The following is a 16,166-nucleotide window of genomic DNA, read 5'->3' on the forward strand; positions in this document are numbered from 1 at the left end:
CCAACTCATTTCTGATGCTATTTAACCCAAGAAGTGAAGAGGGAAACACAAAACTTTTAACCATTAGTCATAGTTTAGTTTTAGAAGTAGTTTTTAGAGAGAGAAGCTCTCACTTCTCTCTAGAATTAGGATTAGGATTAGGATTAGTTCTTAGATCTAGGTTTTAATCTTTGCTTTCTTCTACTTCTACCTTTCAATTCCTTGTTGCTACATTCATCTTCTTCTATTCTTTTATTGTAATTTCCTTTATGTTGTTCTTATACTTTGTTGTAGATCTACTATTGTTCCTTCCATTTTCTTTCAATTCAATAAGAGGTAATTCATAATAATTGTTCTTCTTTGCTTTTCTATTGTTGATCTCTTGCTTTTGTAGTTAGATCTCTCTTTAATTCTTACATTTAATAATGTTTACTTCTATTGCACTCTATGTGTTTGTTGAAATGTCTCTTTTAGTTTTAGTGTAGATTTTGTTCCTCTTGGCCTAGGTAGAGTAATTAGTGACACTTGAGTTATCTAATTCCTTTGTTGATTGATAAGTGGAGAGATTGCTAATTGGTTTGGAGTGCACTAAAGCTAGCCTTTCCTTGGGAGTTGACTAGGACTTGTGGCTCAAGTCAATTCATCCACTTGACTTTCCTTTATTAACAAGGGTTAACTAAGTGGTAGCAATGAATAATTCTCATCACAATTGAGAAGGATAACTAGGATAGAACTTCTAGTTCTCATACCTTACCAAGAGCCTTTTAGGCCTTAGTTTACTTTCTTGCCATTTATCTTTCATGCTTCATATCAAAACCCCAAAATAACTCACAACCAATAACAAGACACTCTATTGTAATTCCTAGGGAGAACGACCCGAGGTTCAATACTTCGGTTTATAAATTTAGGGGTTTGTTACTTGTGACAAACAATCTTTTGTATGAAAGGATTATTGTTGGTTTAGAAACTATACTTGCAACGAGAATTCATTAGTGAAATTCTAAACCGTCAAAAATCCAATCGTCAATGACATACTGATTTATTCCAAGACTGAAGAAAAGCATGCGGAACACTTGAGGACCGTGTTTCAGATTCTAAAGGAGAAGAAACTCTATGCAAAACTGTCTAAGTGTGAGTTTTGGAAGAGTGAGGTGAAGTTTTTGGGCCATGTGGTGAGTAAGAAGGGAATAGCCGTAGATCCAACTAAGGTGGAGGCTGTGATGGATTGGAAGCAACCAACCACCGTAACAGAGATAAGGAGTTTTCTAGGTTTAGTTGGCTATTACCGAAGATTTATCAAGGGCTTTTCACAGATAGCTTTGCCAATGACAAAGTTAACCTGCAAAGACACTCCGTTTGTTTGGACTCCTGAGTGCGAGGAGAGCTTTCAGACATTGAAGAAAAAGTTGACCACTGCACCTGTGTTAGTGTTACCCGAGCCGAATGAGCCATTTGAGGTGTTTTGTGATGCCTCATTGAAGGGTCTAGGGTGCGTGCTGATGCAACATCATAATGTGGTGGCGTATGCCTCACGACAGTTGAGACCTCATGAAGTTAGTTACCCTACGCACGATTTGGAACTCGCTGCGGTTGTGTTTGCCTTGAAGGTGTGGAGGCATTACCTCTATGGGGTTAAGTTCCAAGTTTTCTCTGATCATAAGAGCTTGAAGTACCTCTTTGATCAGAAAGAGCTTAATATGAGACAGAGAAGGTGGATGGAATTGTTGAAGGACTACGACTTTGAGTTACATTACCATCCGGGAAAGGCGAACGTAGTGGCTGATGCGTTAAGTCGGAAGTCATTATATGCGGCTTGGATGATGCTTCAAGAGGAGAAGTTGCTCAAGGGATTCGAGAGTCTGAAAATTGGTGCTCGAGAAGTATCCGGAACTTTGTATTTGAGCCGATTAGAGATCTCAAGTGATTTTAAGTCCGAACTCCTAAAGGCTCATCAAAATGATGAAGCGTTATGGAAGGTGTTACCGGCTATTGAGCAAGGAAAACAATGGAGAGTGTCGGAAGAAAAAGATGGGTTATGGAGATTCAAGGGTAGGATCATTGTGCCGGATGTTGGCACTTTGAGGCAAGATATTTTAAAGGAGGCACACAAAAGCGGATTCTCCATTCACCCGGGAAGTACTAAGATGCACCATGATTTAAAGGCAATGTTTTGGTGGCCGGGTATGAAGAATGATGTGGCGGAATATGTTTCAAAGTGCTTAACTTGTCAAAAGGTAAAGATTGAACATCAAAGACCTTCCGGGATGTTGCAACCTTTAGAGATTCCACAGTGGAAGTGGGAAAGTATTGCAATGGACTTTGTGTCGGGATTGCCAAGGACTAGGGCTGGTTTTGATGCTATTTGGGTAATTGTGGACCGACTGACGAAGTCAGCTCACTTTTTACCCATTCGGATGACTTACACCCTTGAGGAGCTAGCACGGTTATACATAAAGGAGATTGTGAGACTTCATGGTGTATCTGCTACTATAATCTCTGATAGAGATCCTCGTTTCACTTCAAGGTTTTGGGGTGCATTTCAGAAAGCTTTTGGAACCCGATTAAGCTTGAGTACGGCTTACCATCCTCAAACAGATGGTTAATCCGAGAGGACAATCCAAACACTAGAGGATATGTTGAGAGCTTGTGTTTTGGACCAACCGGCGAGTTGGGATCGGTATATGCCATTGGTGGAGTTTGCATACAATAATAGTTATCATGCGAGCATCGGAATGGCTCCGTATGAGGCCTTGTATGGGAGGAAATGTCAATCTCCGCTATGTTGGTATGAAGCTGGAGAGAAAAGCTTGTTAGGGCCGGAAATGATAGCTGAGACTACTGAACAAGTCAAGAAAATCCGTGATAGGATGCTTACGGTGCAGATTCGTCAAAAGAGTTACGCCGATCAGAGGCAAAAGCCCTTAGAATTTGAGGAAGGAGACCATGTTTTCCTTAAGGTTACTCCGACTACAGGAGTAGGTAGGACGATTAAGGCAAAGAAGTTGAATCCTCGATACATTGGTCCATTTCAGATCCTGGAGAGGATTGGACCGGTGGCGTATCGGATGGCTCTACCACCTCATCTTTTGAATCTGCACGACGTGTTTCACGTGTCGCAGCTTCGGAAGTACACTCCTGATGCTAGCCATGTGTTGGAACCTGAGTCGGTTCAGTTAAGGGAAAATTTGACGCTTCCAGTGGCTCCGGTCAGAATTGATGATACTAGTATCAAACGGTTGCGTGGAAAAGAGGTTTCATTAGTCAAAGTGGCATGGAGTCGAGGCGGTGTGGAGGAACACACTTGGGAACTTGAGTCGGAGATGCGAACAGATTATCCGCATTTATTCTCAGGTAATTGCATTTGAATTTTGTGGGCAAAATTCCCAATTAGGTGGGTAGAATGTAAAACCCGGTTAATTAACGGCTAATTAACCCATAAATGAGAATTTATTCTAGAAAGCCCAAAATGCGATTTTTATGGCTAAATATGATAGAGGAGATTGAGACGAGAATTTCGGTACCAATTTTATAGAAATCGGACCAAGATTGGACCGAACGGGCCAAACTGGGCCAACCGGACCCAAAGTAGGCCCTTGGCCCAACATAACTAGACCAAAACCCTAGTTTTCAGCATTCTCTCTCCTCACTAAACACACTCACATGCTGAAAATGGAGGCCATGGAGGGAGGAACACTCTCTCAAGTTCTTTCTCTTACTTAACCTTCAAACCACCATAACTTTTGATCTAGAGCTCCGATTGCCGCTCCGTTTACGGCCACGCGTTCACCGCGGAGAGCTCTACAAAACTCATACAATTAATCTTGAGGTAAGCCACGTGTTGCTCTTCGAAATTCCAGCCCTTATTTTCGAGTTTTGTGAGCAAAAATGTTGAGATTTTGGGCTCTTTGATGTTATAGGACCCAACTCTCTTGAAGGAGAAGGTTAATCTTGTCTCCTTGGACCTTGAGTGTGGTAAGATTCTCAACCCTAGTGTAATTTGTTGTTCTATGATGTTTGGGTATTGAGATGTTGTGTATGGGTATGATGATTGTGGCTTTGGTTGTGTATATGTGAATATTGGAGCTTGGTTGGTGATTTTAAAAAAGCTTGGAGAGGGTTTGGTGGTGAAAAATCTGTTCTTGGAGGTTTTGAGGCCTTGAGAGCTTGTGGATAAGTGATTTGGAAGTGCTCCGGTTGAGCTTGGGAAATCGGCTAAGGTATGGTTTCGGTTTCCCGTATCTAATATGTAATGTGGTAGGAAATACTTAGGCTAGAGGCCCTAAGATAGGCATTGAATTGTTGATGTTGTTAAATTGTTGATATATATGATGTGGTCATATATGTGATGATGATTAATGATGCCTTGATGGTATGATGTACGAGAAATATGCATGTTGTGATATATGCTTGATGATTGGTCATGGTTGAATTGTGGGTTGAACCATGTTGATGGTGAGTATGATATTGATTGTGTACAATGATGATTTAGTGGAATTGATGTTGTTGAGAATTGGCATGAGGAAGAGTATATGATATGTCAATATATTTGAGTTTGAGCCACTTGGATGAAGTGGGTTAAAATGATGAGATAGTGATTTTGATAAATTGTGGTAAAGTGTCAATGTGTGAGTTGAGGAGGCTTGATGTTGAAATTGATATATTTTGATTGATTTCAAAGAAAATGGATGAAAATGGCATGTTTTGATTGATTTTGAAAAGAGTTGAATATGGCTTGTTTTGAAAATGGCATGTTGTGGTTTTGTATGAAAAACATGGTTTTTGGGCATACTTTGACGGGACATAACTTGGACTACGGATCTCTGTTTTGCGCCAAATCTGTTTAGAAATGAAATTTGATCCGGGATGTCCATGCCGTTCGAAGAACGGATGAAAAATGATTTAAAATGAGGAAGTTATGTCCATTGGAAGATAGGGGTTTGAATCTGTGAATTCTGCAGCTTTTAACTTAGAAAATTTTTAGCAGAAATACCCCTCGCGCGTAGGCGCATTTGGCGCATACGTGCCGATCTTCCAGAAAACGCCATCCACGCGTACGCGTGATGTGCGCGGGCGAGCCGATGTGCTGCACCTAATGCCCAGCCATTTTTCCAGAGAGTTATGCCAGAACTATGCCAGTTTTGTGCCTGGGGCACGAGAGTACCCACGCGTACGCGTGGTTGACGTGTGTGCGTCGTTTGGCTAGTTTTCTATACACGCGTTAGCGTGCATGACACTTACGCGCCGATGAGTTTTTGAGGCCATCCACGCGTGCGCGTGCAGTGCGCGTACGCGTGGACCTGTTTTCATCCCAAAGTTGATTTTTGAGTTTTAAGAGCCAAATTTCATACTTCTAAGCCTCCGATCTCACCACTTATATCTTAAATCATTATGATATGTCTAGCTATGAGAAGAAAGGCTAGTGAATGAGGTAACTTGCGAGTGAAGCAAGGGAAAAATGAATGATCAATGAGGATCAAAGATGATTATGTGAGATGCGGAGGATGGTCGTGGAAGTGCTTGTTATGCCATGGGCCGAAAGGCTGTAATTGTTAATAAAACGGCTGGTTATGCATTTAACCGTGAGCCGGAATGGCTGTGTATGATATGAATATTGGCTTGTTCTGGATTGAACCGTGAGCCGGATGGCTGATATGGATGTTGATCCATGGATGAGAATTCATGCATGTTTATGCTGAATTATTGATAATTGTGATTTGCACTTCCACTATCTGAGATACGAGTTTCCCTGGGTAGTAGCAGTGGCTAGCCACCACGTGCTCCAGGTTGAGACTTGATACTCTGTTGACCCTATGTCGTAAGTGTGGCCGGGTACTGTGAAAGACCCGGATGAGCTCGCCCCCGTAAATATTCACCAGTGAAGGTGATGGATATAGATCATGATTATGATCAAGTTTATAACGAGTATAACTCGAGTTGGGGATGCGTGACAGAGGGACAGTCCAATGGTTAGCGACCAGGACTTGTCGGGTTGGCTCTATAACCGACAAGATGATATCATCAGCCACTAGGGACAGGCATTCATCATATGCATACTATATGAATTGTTTGAGATTGCCTATTTGACTGCATATTACTTGCTAATTGTCTAAATACCTTACTTGTTCCTAATTGTATATTTCTTGCTTGATATAACTGTGTTTGCTACTTTATACTCCTGCTGGTGGTTGGGAGGTCTGAAGGAATTGGAAAGGAAAGTATTAGTTAGACTGAAGTATCTTTAGTCAGATGCCCTTTATGGTTTAGCTTGTTTATAAGCTTTGATTTTTTATCTGGAGGAAGTTCTAGGATTGCCTTTGGCTTTCCTCCATTATTATGTATTATATATGTGGAAGTTGTTACCATGCTGGGGACCTCTGGTTCTCACCCATGCGGATTTTGTGGTTTTCAGATGCAGGACGTGAGGTTTCCCGCTGAGGCATGCTGGAGACTTCTATACTGGCGAAGATCCTTTGTTCTCGGGGCTATGTTTTGGTTTATATGTTTTGCTTAGATACTTTTATCTCCATTAAATAATACAACTGTGATGACTCCTCTTATGGGAGAATATTGGAGAATAGGTTTTATGTATTTGTGTCCCTTTGGGTTTCCTTTGGGGTTTTCCTTATTTTATCATATGTATATATTGCTATGCTTGGACCGGTTATCTTCGCAGCCGGATTTTGAGTCTTGATATTCCTGTTTTTGACACTCTTTTGTATATATATAATCTCGCGTTGGTTTATCCTTGTTCGTTACGTTATCGATCGGAGTGTTGCGCTTTTGAGTTGCGGTTTTTGTTTACCCCTCTTTCTACAAAGGCTCCTAGTTATAATCAATCATTCATACTACTATACGTACTAAATTTTTATTTTAGAGGTCGTAATACCTTGCCATCTCTAAATTATGACTTAAGCATAAGACTCTGTATGGTAGGGTGTTATAGTTTTCATATCCTGTCATCTACCGTATAAGTGCAAATAATTGGTCCAATGAAAAAGAGCATAAAAAATAGGAATAAAAAAGGCAGGGCTACGAGTGCAATATTTTCTTTACTTAGAAAAAATAAAGGAAAGACGAACAAGAAAATTTAAACTTTAAAATCTATATTCTGAGAAATAACAGAAAAAATGGCATGGCTATGAATGCATGAAACCAGACCTTGTTACAGATGGACATAGTAAATTGAATTATTGGGTTTCCCTTATTTGGATTTGAGCCATGGAATGAAGATGCTTTAACAATAATAATTAAAGTAGTAACGATGAAGCATATAATTGAGTTCGGTGGAAATTTTGACTTCATTTGCAATGAAATAAAAAATTGTATTAACCAAAAAAGAATAAGAAAGAGAAAACTTTCGTCATGCAAAGAAATTGAAATCATTTAAATAAATGTTGAATTAAATTAAACACGCAAAGTATATTATATACCCATTATTATTCATACTTGTAAAAACATTAACTTTCCTCTCTTTTGTACAACAATTTCTCTACCAATAATAAATACATAATCCAGTCAAGCTAGCTAGCTGCACGAATTAAGTACTATTTTCTAATTTCACATAGCGAATAATACAAATGCAACTTCTATATTTTGTACATTTTCTAACATGCATGAATGCTGCAAAACATGAAATAGGACTAGGTTCACAATATACAGAAAGTGTAATCAATGAGCTTTCAAAAAATCAATGAATCAGACACAATAAATCAAATACTCTGATAATGCAGCCATCTCAGGAACTAAGCAGCAAGGAGAAATTAAAATTGTACAATGACATGTACAGGCTTCAAAGAGATTCAACTAAGCAAGCATATTTAAAATTGTTCCATCAAAGGCATTTGGATGGATCAAAGTTATCATATCAAAATTTTGTTGAAATAAAATGTTAACATTTTTTAGCAAAAATGGTTAAAAAAATACCAATGTGTAAAGCACAATTAACGGACCAGCAACATAGCATATGGAAAATAAAAATACCAACGTTCAATGGTCACTTGGAAGAGTCAATAACAAAGTCCTTGTTCTTGTAAAAAATGGCTTGATTAGATATGTATTCTCTATATACCCTTCATTATTTATCCTTAAAGCATTACTAGAATTTCAGTATCGTTAACTCCCATCCTTCCCATTTAACGTTCCTATCAAGTAATGTATATTATTATAAACTTGTGCTGATAACGAATCTAAAATCCAGGTCATCAACCCAATAATCCACAATATACTATATTATCAATTATCCAACAATACCAAATACCACCAGAATATTGATTATAACAGTTTGATACAACTGAAACTAGGGCCAAGTTGTAGTGTTGAGCAGTAGCCAATGTTGTATATTGCTTATAAAACTTTAATAGTATTATAGTTTATATCAGTCTCAATTCCTTCTTATTATTTTCCTTTTTCTTTCTACAGAATGATCAATTCTACTCCTAACAAAGGCTAAAGAGGAATAGTACAATAATAATAAATCAAGATCATCATATTCATATATAATAAGAAAGTTGAAAGAAAAATAACCTTGTTTGGAGTGTGCTCTAGAAGCTTCTCTACTGCAAATAATTTTGTAATTATTATCAACAGCGAAAACAAAAACACCCTTTGGCAATTTTCGTGCACAGTACTTAACAATCGACACCAAACGAAGTCGCTTCCTGCACCAGAACCGAGTTTGTTGAAGAGCCTCTACACACTGTCTGTTTCAGATAAATCTGCATTAAAACAATGCAATTTCAGTTCCCAAAACTCTCTATAGCGTGCTGTATAGTGGCTTTAAATTTCAAAGCTTAGTAGCAGAACATAGATGTTAGTAGCACACAAAGAGCATAATGGAGATCATCATTTTTCTTTTATAATGTCCAAAATCCAAATGCATGTATCTTTTAATCCATAGTGTGCATTATTCTCACCTTATAGTCCTATTAATCTGGTCTAGTTTAATTACGCTATCTTAGCTATGTATAAAACAAGTAACACTCTCAACACAAGTTTTCTTTAGTTAGAAGAATTGAATCGAAACCTTGGTTAGGTGATCATCTCGAGAGATTTTAGCCTAGTGAATTATGGTATTGTTAGGGGCAGCCGAGAATGTTTAAGGCTTGTTTAATGTTCATGATTTATCTGAGAAGGAAAATTAATTTAAAGGGTTAACTGGTAAACTTAAAAGTAGAGATCATGTGTAGAAGAGATTGAAAAAGAGTAAATGATGACAACCATTTGGCCTCTATTTATTAGGATTCATCCAAAAACTTGTAACTAGATTAGTCTAAGAGTATTCACTTTAAAAGGAACATGCATGCGGAAGGGGTTCAGTATGGGTTTAGAGGATAATGTTGTTTTCTTTTAACTCGTACTAAAGCTTGCTTGATTCATTTCAACTCACATGATTGCCCTTCAAAGTCTACTAACTAAGGCCGGTTTAAGAGAGAAGGGAAAGATGGATGATCGATCATAAGAAAAATAGGAGGAACAAATAAAAAATGAACAGTCGATTGAGAATCACGGTATCTTTAAAGATTAATTCAATTTAATGAGAACAACATGCTCTTTAGATCACTCGAAGCAGTCAACCCTGTTTTTTCAGCTCCACACTCATCACACTATGCAAAAAGTACCCGAGCTATTTACAGAAAAAGAGAGTGACTCAAGGGGAGAGATAGACGACATTAATTCTCTACAATCTAGTCTCATTACTTAAGAGAAACAAAATAACAGAGCAATTTGTTTTTGATGATCAAACACAGATGTATGTATACTCTAATCAACATTATCTCTTAAAAGATAGAATTACAATCTGCTAATTAATCTAACTCAATTAGCTATCTAGCCAATCAACACTCACGTGTTCAATTGGTTAAAATTATGACAGAAGCAGAATAATGATTAGCCAGCTGAGCTTGCTCATACGGGACCAAGTCACATGAATCAAATTCCTAACCCTAAACAGCAGCAGTTAAGCCCAATTAATAGAAGTTATGGACAAATTCTTGTTCAAAATTCCGAATCAAGAGTGAAAACACGAAGGAAAGCTCAAAGTGTTAGAACTAACCAGTGACAGGAAGAGGCCGCGATAGCTCAGGAGGGTGAACAGTGGAGGGTGGACTCAACAGTTTTGTGCACGATCAAGGTGATGGAAGACTTCGACGCCGGTGGGAGAAGCATGTATGGGAGCTATGCGACTTCACAACCCAAATAGAGGCGTAGGGTGTTGCAGATCTTAGGGATTTCGCACACCCTGGACGAGGGAGTATAGGTTTCTGGAACTGTGGATGAGGCAAAGGCTCGACGGCGGCCAAAGGACGATGGATCGGCAGCAGTGGCGCAATGGAGCAGCAACGGCAGTGTTAGCGCACTTCCAAGGACTCTTCGCAGGGTTCTGCAAAATTCGGGGAGGAATCAATTAGAATTTATAGGATAAATTAAAAAGGGGTAAAATATAAATTGAGTTAATAGATCCTTACCTAGCGGCGTTTCACTAAGCAATCGCCGCTGTTGTGGCGGCACACGAAGAGATCCTTCTTCCGCACCCTTGCTTTGCGGTGGGAAGGTGAAACGCCGCCAATTCTCTGCCGCTATGCTCCGTTCCTGGTGTAGTGATTTGAATGGTATTTGGTGTTATTTTATAAAGAAATAATGATACCAAATTTTGAAAGAAATGAGTTCTTTTATTTTATCATTTCTTTTTTTTCTTCACGTTCAATCCTTTTAACAAGTATCTCTCTTGTCCAGTGGGTAACTCACGGTGGTCTGTGTCTCGTATTGGCTGTGGTATCAACAAATTTGGACTCATGAAAGTATATAATCATGAGTGCAAAAAGACACCCATTGATTGAATATTTTACTTCATTTTTGTTACTCTTTATTCCTTTAATTAGGAAGTTCATCATGTGAGTAGCCCAATTCTTTCTTCGTATATTTTCAGTATCAAGAATTACTGGCATGTGAACTGGAGAGACTTTGTTCCTAGTTGTTGGTAATAAGAAGTATGTTTGGATGAAGAGAATGAATGTTCTCTTGAATTTTAGCTTATTTCCCTTCCATTCACACACATTTTCAACAAAGATTTTGTCAAAGAAAACAATGAAAAGCCTTTGAAGCTTTCAATAACTTTCTTTTGCTCCTCAGTGATATTTTTATTTATAATCTTTTCTGAAAAAATATCCCCTACAAAAATACCAAAATAGGTAAACAAAAATAACATTATCAAATAATAAAAACAACACAAGTTTATCATGAGAATATATTACAGAAACAAATTTTATCTGTTACATTTAAGCCCAAGGCATCCCTTATTTTTACAGGGGTTATGGTGATTTTTTTCATAATGTGTGATGAGGGTGTTTTCATATAATCGAAGGAATTAGCCAGTTTTTTCAAAAGTTTGTGTGTCACATTTAATGATGGAATATGGCTCAGAGTACCAAATCTCATTTCATCTACAATAACTTTCTTCTTTTTACTCATTTTTTCTAAAAACATCATCTATAATTCTTGTAGAGCACCATAAGTCATGGGTTTTCTACAAAGCAATTGAAAATTATGTTATAAAGTTTATTTATACAACAAAAATAGAGTTGTTTTGTTTAAAATATGCTTACATCATATTTTTGTGCCTTCTTAGTTTTAATATTTTTTTTAGTAATTTTTTCTTTGTCATTTTGTCTGTAAAAAATAAAAAAGATAAATCACACTAAATCTAACTCATAATAAAACCTAAAAATTGCAAATGATGACACCAGAAAACTCATCAACATGGTTTAAATTACATAAGAAATAATACAAGAACATAGAGACTCCAAATGCAATCCTATGATATGAAACACAATAAATATAACTCATAATAAAACCCAAAAATTGCAAATTATCACACCAGAAAACTCATCAACATGGCTTAAATCATATAAAAAATAGTACAACTACATAGAGACTCCAAATCGAAGCCTATATAAAAAATCACACTAAATCTAAATCAAAATGACAACAAAAATTAAAAATGATGACACGAGAAGACTCATCAACATAGCTTAAATCAAATAAGAAACATTATAACTATATAAAGATTTTAAATCTAAGCTTATGACAAGAATTACACTAAATCTAAATCAAAATGACACTGAAAATTAAAAATAATGACACGAGAAGACTCGTCAACATGACATAAATCACATAATAAACAATACAACTACATAGAGACTCTAAATCCAAGCTTATGACATGAATCACACTAAATGTAACACATAATAAAATCCAAAAATTGCAAATTATCACACCAGAAAATTCATCAACATGGCTTAAATCATATAAGAAACAATACAACTACATAGAGACTCCAAATCCAAGATTATGTCAAAAATCACACTATTTATCTAAATTAAAATGACACTGAAAATTGAAAATGATGACACAAGTAAACTCATCAACATGATTTAAATCACATAAGAAATAGTACAAGTACATAGAGACTCAAAATCTAAGCATATTACAAGAGTTACACTAAATCTAAATCACTGAAATTTGAAATAATGACAATAGAAGACTCATCAACATGGCTTAAATAACATAAGAAACACTACAACTACAGAGAAGCAGAAATGCACTATTTAAATTTAAGTTACCTTCAATAATACTTTGTCTTTTTATATTTTAGAAATGCACAAAGAGCTTCGCTCAGAGTTTTTTCATTTGGCGTTGTTGTTGATAATTTGAAACCTAGCACAGAGAAGTTTGTTGAGAGATTTTTTTTGTTTGGTATTGTTTTTTATGATTCAACCTAGAGAGAGGTTGGTTGAAAAATTCTTTAGAGTCATTTCAAGTTCAATGTTGAAATGAGGTTTTGAAACGGTCTTTCGTGTCAAAGAGTACGCATTGAAACATCGTGTGTGTGGAAAGTGAAAGCGTGTTCGCACGCACTAGATAATGAAACTGATTTTGTTGGGATTAGACCAATTTAACTGAATTTGACGGTCAAAAAACTTATGTGTAGCATTGCTATTGTATATATAGTCAATTTTTGGTAAGTTTTAGAATTTAAATTTGGTCGTCAAATATAACTCTGAAGCATCAAATTTCTACTGTACATACTATACAAAATCGCATTAACCAACGATAGAAATCTAAAATTATTTTTTTCAACTTAGTGTCTATAATATTTATAATTTTGTAATACTATACTTATAAGCATTTTTGTAACTAAGTCTAACTAAGTCAACACAAACTTAAGCTAGCAAAAAAAAAAGTGCATGTTTATGTCACCTCTTCCAATTTCGCATTTTTTTAGCACATAAATTTTTGTTAGATAATACAAAAACTTATTGATATAACGTAGAAATTTTTGTAAATGGTATAGAAATTTTTTAGCATAATACAAATTTATTAATATAGCATAAAAATTTTTGTATACAGCACATATATTTTTGCACATAGCATTGAAATTTTTTAACATAGCGCAAATTTTTGCTGTGAATTTTTAATGTTCTAGGTACGTGATCCTTAAAAAATTTATGTTCTTTGCACCAAAATTTATGTGCTATGTACCAAAATTTATGTTATGTGCAATAATTATTTAGTGTTGTGTATATTTTATTAGTTGGGTGTGTGGATATATGGTCTTTCAAAAATTGTTGTGCTGTGCACCAAAATTTGTGTTGCACAACAATAATTTCTGTGATGTGCGTATTTTATTAGTTGGGTGTCAATATTTAGGAGATGTGGTCCTTCGAAATTTTTATGTTGTGAATCAAAATTTATGTATTTTAGTTTTCTGAATATATATAAAAGAACGAAAAAGAAGATAAGAAAGATGATGACAATGATGATAACAATAAGAAAGGAGGATAAAAAGAAAAAATAAGGAGAATAAAAAATCAAATAAAAGAAGAAGACAGCAATAATGACAACAATATTGTTGAAGAAGAAAAAACGTGTAGAAAAAGATATCAACAACAACCGCACGTATAATAAGTAAAATTTGGTTAAAAATCACTTAACCGTTACTTAGTTTTATTGTTTATATTATTCTTTTAGTAATAATTAATAAATATAAAATGAAATAATTTTAAGCTGATTGAAGCTTAAGTTTTGTTGTCTCTTAAAATAGTAATTTCACATGAGAAGATAAAGCAGGCAAAGGAAATGAGGAAAGAAATTGGAAAAGTATAAGAGACAACAAAAGGTTACATAATTAAGTAATTTATTTATAGAACATCATATGTAATAATCCAGAGCATGACGACACAAACTAAACATATATAGGCAACACAACCTTAATTAAACAACATACAGATATAGGCATGCATGCTCAATCATAATAATAATGGACTGAGTTCTTAAGTGGTTGTCCTTATTGGAAGGTAGGTAGGTAGGCATGCATATATAGTGGATGGATCCAAATATTCAATTAGAATCACACAACAGTAGCAATATGGCCTTCAGGAGCATCGGTCACTAAGGTTGAACTGAAAGACCAAGATTGAAGGTTGTTGACTTGCGTATTTTCTCCCGTGGAGGCAGAGAACCCTACCTTCACCCACTCTGGAAGCACGCTTTTCAAGTCTATGTCATAAGACAATTCGATGCGGTCGTGGGTCCCATAAACACCAACAACCTTGAGCTTCTTGTCGACAGGATCATAGGTTATGCTCACTGATTCCACTCCTCCATTCTCCCAGTATGTCCACTCTGTGTACTTTGCCGAGATAATGGAGTTAACATCGATTCCGAAGTGCTTGTAATCTGGGTCTTTGTTCTCATGGTTCGTGTAGGTGTCGAACTCAACGGCAACAAATTTGTTGCTGGCCGCTGATGAGGCTTTGAAGCGAGCGGCGGTGGAGTTGCCGCCGCGAGTAACCGAGGTGCCAGCAACAAGGCCGAGGAATCTGCCGGAGGAGTCAGGAGGGAGGGTTGAGTCGTGTGGAGCGATGAAGAAGGCGATGCCATCGGCGGGAGAGTTCTGGTCGTAAGGGGCTTTAATGAAGAAGTTGAATGAGGTGGAAATGCTTGCCACCTCTCCAGTGATGGCGTCCCAGAGACGGATGGGGGCAGAGTACGAGGCTCTGCCCACGCTGTTATGTGCTGGGACACCAGCATCGTTCACCTCAGTAAGGTGTATGTCATTGTCTTTTGAGATCGTGGCATCGCCTTCGAGGACGATATCCAAGTCACCCGGCTCGAAACTTTCGAAGGTGAATGAGATCTCTTTTGAAGAGTTCACGGTGTGGATCATCATCACTAGGTGGATGGTTATGAAAGCAACAAGTGCAATGGGTTTCTTTGAGATAGCCATGGTGATGATTTGATAAATGATTACGAGTGTTTATTGTTCGGGGATGGAGTGTGTTGTGTGCTAATTAACATCTAAGGGGGGTATATATAGAGCGCCATGGATGCATGATAGCATTCGATGCCTACCATTGCCTCATATAATATAGAGTAATTGTTAGGTATTTTGAGAGAATATTTTTATTTTCATTAATTAATTATCTTGCACGTTTATTAAAGGACTATAAAAATTTTAATTTTTTTTAGTGTCACTGTTACCAGCGTGTGAAGAGAAGAAGCAGTTTAAACTTTGGAGGCCACTCGGATGACGCCTAAAACATCTTTTTTTTTTTTTAAGATGTTTTTATATTGTATAAGTATAATTATCTGTGTCATGTACGTAATAAAATTAAAATTATAATTTTAAATTATTTTTTAAAAATTAATTTGAATTATAATAATTAACTTAATAAAAAAGTAACATATTATGTATTGTTTATTTTTTTAAATTTAGTGTTAATTGGATTAATTCTAAAATAGTTATTAATTGATTTTAATAATTTATTTTTTTCAGTAAATCAGACATATATACTGAATATGATCATAAATAATATAGTAATAGTTAAATCTACCAATAAATATGTTGGTTATTATCACACTATAAAACAAATTAAATATAAAGGCTATTAGCACCTATAAATCTATAAAATCACACTGTATTTGATTCGCGTGCAAGGATTTACTTATCAAATAAACTTAAAATATGAACAAAAAATATTTATAAATTGGACCTATACATATACATAAATAATTCTATACATATACATAAATACAAAAATATGTGAATTATATTTTATTAAACTGTATGTTATCGGTTATTAAAAACATTAAAATATGAATTAAAAATATTTATAAAATAGACCTAACAT

The 16,166-nt window shown here is 36.1% G+C and overlaps 1 protein-coding gene across 1 annotated transcript; it reads right to left on the bottom strand.

Moving 5' to 3' along the window:
* Positions 1 to 14,153: 14,153 nt before the first annotated feature.
* LOC112711536 (agglutinin-1) lies at positions 14,154 to 15,363 on the bottom strand. Its single transcript, XM_025764213.3, has one exon. The coding sequence runs from the start codon at positions 15,260 to 15,262 to the stop codon at positions 14,384 to 14,386; it is 879 nt and encodes a 292-aa protein (XP_025619998.1). The 5' UTR covers positions 15,263 to 15,363; the 3' UTR covers positions 14,154 to 14,383.
* Between the last annotated feature and the right edge of the window lie 803 nt (positions 15,364 to 16,166).

This window comes from Arachis hypogaea, chromosome 9 (genome assembly GCF_003086295.3).
Source record: "Arachis hypogaea cultivar Tifrunner chromosome 9, arahy.Tifrunner.gnm2.J5K5, whole genome shotgun sequence".
In the NCBI taxonomy this organism is placed as follows: domain Eukaryota; kingdom Viridiplantae; phylum Streptophyta; class Magnoliopsida; order Fabales; family Fabaceae; genus Arachis; species Arachis hypogaea.